The sequence below is a fragment of the Stegastes partitus genome, unplaced genomic scaffold, assembly GCF_000690725.1.
Source record: "Stegastes partitus isolate 25-593 unplaced genomic scaffold, Stegastes_partitus-1.0.2 Scaffold404, whole genome shotgun sequence".
NCBI classification, from domain to species: domain Eukaryota; kingdom Metazoa; phylum Chordata; class Actinopteri; family Pomacentridae; genus Stegastes; species Stegastes partitus.
Genome location: NW_007578135.1, coordinates 210704 through 217526, shown reverse-complemented (window position 1 = coordinate 217526; position 6823 = coordinate 210704). Strand labels below are relative to the sequence as shown.

The 6823-nt window shown below is 43.4% G+C and overlaps 1 protein-coding gene across 1 annotated transcript in view; it reads left to right on the top strand.

The window, feature by feature from the left end:
- The first annotated feature begins 4067 nt into the window (after positions 1 to 4067).
- rasa1a (RAS p21 protein activator (GTPase activating protein) 1a) overlaps positions 4068 to 6823 on the top strand; it is a 29223-nt gene continuing 26467 nt past the window's right edge. The window contains exon 1 of the mRNA XM_008285495.1: positions 4068 to 5332. Within this exon, the coding sequence (XP_008283717.1) occupies positions 4806 to 5332 (527 nt within the window). The 5' untranslated portion in view covers positions 4068 to 4805. The remainder of the gene's footprint in view (positions 5333 to 6823) is intronic.

Below are 6823 nucleotides of genomic sequence, written 5' to 3'. Positions count from 1 at the left end.
GGTTTGTCTGAGTGACTCCATGCAGCTTTAAAGCACAAAATAGATCTTAATGTAAGCTAATATATGTGTAATAACAACACACACTACAATACATGCTGGCAAGATCCCAGAAGACAGACTTATTCTCTGAAATGTGCTCGTTGAGATGATTTTTTTTCTTCAGATGACTGCTTGAAGTTTCATGCCATCATGGGCATCTTGATATTCACATTGTTAATTTACACGTGACATTAAAAATTGATGCATCTGGTTAACATCGGACATGGCATGGTACGACTCTATAAATCTCATGAAAGTAAATGTTGGAAAAAGCAGCCTCCAACTCCAGCAGACCTTTGCTCACGCTATCCAGCCATGTGTCACTCACTCACTCACTCCCTTTTTTAAACTTTTATGTTAATCCAGTGAATTATTCATACGAGTCCTGATGCGACTACAAGTATCCCCCCTGATTGAGAGGGCTTGAATGGGGAGGCAAGTGGGCTTGTGCGCTGATCCGAGAACTTGGAACATATGTGTTGACGTGTGTACTTCACCTCAAACACTCATCATTTTAGCACTTAAATGAGAGAGACCAAGGGGTTAATCGAGTTGTCACACATTATGAAGATTTTTTTTTTTTCTTTTAAAAGAGCAGTGGGTACGCTTGTGTGTGCGGTCGATAAGTGAGGAAGGTGACAGAAAGAGAGACCGAGAGAGGAAGTGTACATGCACGTATAACCTGTCACCAAATAGTCATGCTACAGTTTAAATGTAATGTGTGACTCTTAGACATCCTAACCGCACAGGATGAAACCCGTGCTGCTGCAGATCAAAAATGTCGCCAAAAATGGCGACAAGGACAGAAAAAGCATCTTGTTATTCGAAGTAACACAATCAAGAAACGACGGCTATTTGTAAAAGACAGTTCATTCACATTTACCCGTGTGGAGTAGTTGTTGCTCTCACATTTTTTACAGCAAGAAAACCTATTTTTTCAATTAATTTAAACGATATTCTGCTACTGTTTCACATCACAAGCAACCTATCAATTAATGCAGGAAAAAATAAATAAAAAATCCTAATTGTTCTAAAGGCGTAGGAGGGTGGAGATCGGCCCATGTGCTGCCTTTGACGGCAACGGAGTGTTATGATAATATGACAATGAATATGGATGAGAATCCTCAGTCGACACACAGCCAGGCTCCCATGGTACTCACATCAGTGCCCATCCTCATATCTGACAATGCAGTTATGGTGAAACAGAGCAGAACAGCCAGGCTGCCCTGCCATTCTCCTTCACACACTTTTCCTCCCCTTGGCAGTCTGTCAGTGGCAGCCCCCACCCCGTTCCCCCATCCTGTAGCACACATGCAGAGATGCAAAGATAAAGACACAGATACAGACGAAATCACAGTGTACACCTGCACACATGGGCTGAACTCCTGGAGGTAGATGTTGGACCTGATTACTGAACCTCTTTACTGTCTGTACCAACTCCCCTTTCTTACTCTCTGACAGTTCCAAGTCAGGGGGTGAATTCAGACATGGAAGAGAATATTTGATGCACCTTTCAGCAGGTATGAAGCTGGCTCTCTCACATCATCTGTCTGCCAAGGGAAAGCGATTAGCTGCATCCTGTCTGCAATCTCATTAAGTTCAGTCTGGGAGGATCCACAGAACACGGTCACACTGCCATACAGACACAGATCCCAGTCCTATAGATTTACACCACCATATAAGGCCAAACTGGGACTGGGGACCACTAGACCTACCAGTAATGAAGCTTGAAGTATAACTGTACAGTAAATGCAGGGGCAGGGGTGGAAAAAATAAAAGAGCAGGCTGTTGTGACTCTTAAAGAGGCCACTTACACTGAAGTGCCTCACTTAATGAGCATGCTTGAGTGTACGACTACAGTTTGAGGCGTATATTTATTTGCGTGTTTACAACCGAGTATTTGTGCATTTCAAGCGGAGTGCCTCTGATGGTTATGTGTCAAATCAATGTCAGCTTTCAGATTTCACAGTTCACCGAGCTTCTGTGTCACAGGACTTCAGGGAACCCTGTGCTTTAGTAGAGAACACAGGCATCAGCTCCCTGAGTGACCGAAAGGGGTGCAGGGTACACTTCCTCCTGAGTGACAGGATGGTTTTTCACACCTGGCCTGTCCACCTCTGTCAGAGCCAGTGTTAGAAGCCATTCATCATAAGAGGATGGCTCAAAAAACAGGGGAATGAAGCAGAAGAGAGGGCACTGATGGCACATTAGATCAGAGAACGCTGCGAATAAGTGAAGGTCTATCTATCTATCTATCTATCTATCTATCTATCTATCTATCTATCTATCTATCTATCTATCTATCTATCTATCTATCTATCTATCTATCTATCTAAAATAGAGAAAACAGAGATGTAATGGTTCATAAATTGAGAAAATGACTGCGAAAGTCAAACTCCAGTGAGCAATAAGAGGGTGGAAGGGACATCCAGATATCCCTTTTACAGTGCCAGTTGCTCAGAAACGGATCAGTGTGGAGGTGGAACGGTGATGGCAGCTGCCCTGAGGGCATGACTGGAGACGGTGGGTGGAGAACAACAGCGGCCTACTGCTGCTCAATACTATAAGCTGTCGCAAATCAAGGTTAGCCCATGGCTGACTTACTGGAGCTTACAAATCAACTTTCTGGCCTGCATTGGCCACATGAATATTTAGTGTTTTTTCTCTTCTTCTTTTTTTTTGCTGTTGTTTTTAAACTGACCCAGATTAAATTCACATAAAAGATCAACCTCACTGTGCTCTGTCAAGATCCCAGTGGGTCAGTCCATGTCTGGTGATTTTCCTGCGCTTAACATTCTCATTTTTGTAGGAAAATGGGCAAGAATGTAAATTTAAGTTGTGATGCTTTTGTTTAACCGTGCTCCAAAAGAGATCCCATATATGCTAAATAAGAAGACATCAAAACATGGACATAAATGTGTCATAGAGGTGTCCAGCTGATAAAACCTCATGGTCACTATTGCTTCAAATGTCCCCTCAATTTATATTTAGGTGATGTGCAGATCCATTAAAAATAAATACACAGACACATGTCCATGCCCACACATGTGACATGACATTTGTTATGTTCCCTGGTGATGCTCAGTCAGGCCTGTACTGCAACCATCTTCACCCCTTGGGAGTATTTTTGTCTGGCCTGGTCTTCGCTTGTATTGTGGTGATATGTCTGACTTGGGCAGTCAAATTTTTGACTGTTTCACTAGAAATATAACTCCTTGGTTGCATTGCAAGAATGATGAGGATCGTTGTTCTGCTACATTTTTTCCAAAACTTAGTAACTATGTGTGCAAATAGGTAAACAATAACACAACAATCTCCTAATATGGCATGGTAAATACCCAAACAACTAAAACTATAACTGTGTTATTAATTTCTGACTAGATTTCCTTGCATCTGTGCCTATCTAACAGGTTGCAGTGGCAAAACAGACCAAACTAAAAGCCAATTAACAAAGACGGCCACTACACAATACCCTCACTTCTCTTTCTCATCACCAGTTGGGAACAGACAATGGATATTATGTAAACTGCAGGGCTGGGAAGACTGAGCGTTGTCAATCCACTGGACTGACATCGCCCACCAGGGAGGATGGAAATTTGTCACAGCAGACATTCTGGCTTGTCATAGCAGAAAAAAAACCAGTTGTAATTGATAACATTATTATTTTGTGTGCTGCGGAGAAGGTTTTTATGGAGTCCGGGGAGAATAAGGAGCACAATCAATAACATTGTGATTTACGCACAAAAATTGTAAACAGATCTTGTTGTTGATTTGTTTCTTTTTTGTTGTTTATGAAAACCCCATTACTTATCAGATAATAGAAGAATGTACTTGATCAGTCTTTTACTGTCAGTATGGAGTATGCATGAAAAGGAAAACAACATCGAGCTTAGTTTTTAGGTGTGAAAGCCTTCCAGGATCATGGCTGTATGTTTTCTACATTTTTAACCCACCAGTGTGATTGAAGATGTCATGGATTAGAGCCGCTCTGTGTTCACTTAGCCGTGTCTGCTGGGTGACTGGAGAGCAGTGGGAGAGGGAGGGGAGAACGAGCAGCGCAGCAGCGGGCAGCCACCAGCCAGCCCTGAAACCCAGAAATAAAGGCGAACTTAGCTTGTATACGCAAGAAAAAAAAATTACTTTGGTAAACGACATGGTAGTTCGCACAGACCAACATACCGTTCCGGGGATTTAGGCGACAAGAGCCCGGGCGTTTGTGGACTCTACTCGAGACGGCGCAAAAACTCAAGAGGGAAAGAAAAACAACAACACTGGAAAAAAGACGGGGATTACACACAACAGTGACAATAAAACAACACTCCTCGACAAGTAGTCTGCCTGGTGCCGAGGGTGAAGTCCGAACAAAAAAGAAAACAAACAGGAAATATTGGCGAATTGCTGTTCTTGTTGGACATACTGTAAATGTTCACGAACAAGTAGCGTTTCTGCGTGAACTTTAAACTCAGGAAACAATGAAGACATAGCGAGCAAGAACTCATCAAGTGTCTCGAAGCTGCTAGCCATCCCGCTAGCGTTAGCCTGGCTCTCTAGCAGTGTGAGCGAATGCGAGGCAAAGCTAACGCCCGCTAGTGCAGCCAAGGAAGCTAAGTTAGCTGTCGGCTAACGCTAGCTGGCTAGCTAAACGCGTTTTTGAGAAACTTTTGGTGTTGTTTCCCCGGAGCCCAAACACTGAAGGATTATTGTGAGAACAGAGGGGAAGGGCAGGTTCCCTTCTGGACTTTTTCCCCTCTACGTATTTTTCTAATATGATGGCTGCGGAGGTCAGCAGTGAGGATACGGGCTCGGTCACGACGGGGACAGGGGTGGCAGGCGGAGGAGGCCCCTACTATCCCAAGCCGAGTAGAGTGCGAGTCACTGATTTGGGACAAGGACCGGCACCAGCCCTCCGCCAACATTCAAACACCTCTCCGGACTCACTTCCCGACATGAGTATGATCTATCCCATGTCTGGCGTGGATGTGCCCGGAGCAGTGCTGTCCGCAACAGGGAGTGGCGGAGCAGGAGGTGGACATTCAGTTTTTCAAGGAACAAGCTCAGGGACAGCGGGCAACATGTGCTGCTCTCCCACTTTGGAGGGTCCAGCTAGTCGGATTTCACCCACATCAACAGGCCCGGATGGGCCCAATGTCTTCCCCCCACTGCCACCACCTCCTCCTCCCCCTCCAGGCTGTGGGGGGCTCGGCGGCACCATGGATGAAAGCGACATGCAGGATGGGCCGGAATACGAGGAAGAAGAGGTGGTGTTCCCCCTCTCTGCACCTCCCACGAACCAGTAAGTACACCGCTAGTAAATGACGTCTCGTTCATTGACACCTGGAAATCAGTATTTTCAAGCATCCTGTACTTTTTTTCTGTTTACTTCCTTCCTGCTGTTGACAGCTGGTGACTAGTAGTCTTGGCTGCAGCAGGTTCATTTACCACTTGTGCTTCCCCTCAGTTCAGACGTGTGTTCACAGGTCACCAGCATTGCTTCAACTGTGGCTTTTTACAACCAATCCACAAACCATCAAACAGTCCCACTTTAACAAGACACATTTCGCACTCTGCATCTTTTGTGCGTTTACAAAGTTGCTTCAGAAGAACCAAAATAACTTAACCAAGAGGTGGAACTGGCAGCAGAATTTTACAATACTTTTGAACCTTTGTTTAAGCAATCAAAGAAAAGATAAACTGTTGTTCAACTGAAGTACAAGCTGTTACAGGACTGTAGTTGTGTCCATTTATTATTTCTTCTATCTAAATCATGAACCATAAAATGAGACGTGATGCATTTAGAGTAGGGTAGTTACTATAAATATGTTCTTATTTACGATCCACCACATTTCCTTTCAATAATTGAACAACATGAAAAGTGTGTTGAGTGTGCTGAAGTGCATTTTGTTTTACTAGACATGCTGTATTTAAATGGCACAGACTATTTTCATGGGACAACCCAAGTAATGAGTCTACAAATGGTAAACACTAACAGCTGAACCTGAGAAACGGACAAAATGATACCAAAATAATATCATCAGCAGTATAGTCTTTTATGTGTCTATTCAAATCAGAGGATAATAAAGACACAAGACACCTAAAACAATGTCTCACTCAGTCCTGTGTCAACAAAAAGCTGCCATATGCAAATTCCTCTATCAGGTAGGAAGAATGAAGTGACTGTTGTATTGAGCTTAAGTCTAGCAGGTTTTTATGTAGGAATATAAGCAAATCCACCTTGTAGAGGAGTTTATTTTGTAGTTTTATCACCTGGCTGTTTCATAAGTAAGTGATTCCACCTGATCAACAAGTGAATCATTATTCGGGGGGGCATTATTATGCGTTAATAGCAGCGGAGAAGGATGGTGAAAAGTTGAAGGAATGACATGTAGCAAATGGTCACCAGCTGGGAATTAAACCTGCTCAGGGTGTTTGTGCCCATGTGGTATGCGTCCTAACCATTCGGCTTTTGGGTCAGATTTGGTGACATGTATAAATGTAAGCAACATCCTCATCTGTACGATCCCCGTTGTGTCAGAAACCTCTGTTGTCATGCCTGCATCATAGGCGTTGATTACAAGTGGTCACATCCACATGGAGAGCAATCTGATTCCAGGCACTGGGAACACACACCTGAACAGACAGACTTGTTATTTAGGGAATGCACACATACTGCCAGGCCAACTTTATAAATACTGTTTTCTTAAGTAATCAATTTTTAAACAATCAATTGCTAGTTTACATTTGTTATCTAGAATAAGGTTAATCAGTTATTTTTTTTGGCCAGTTT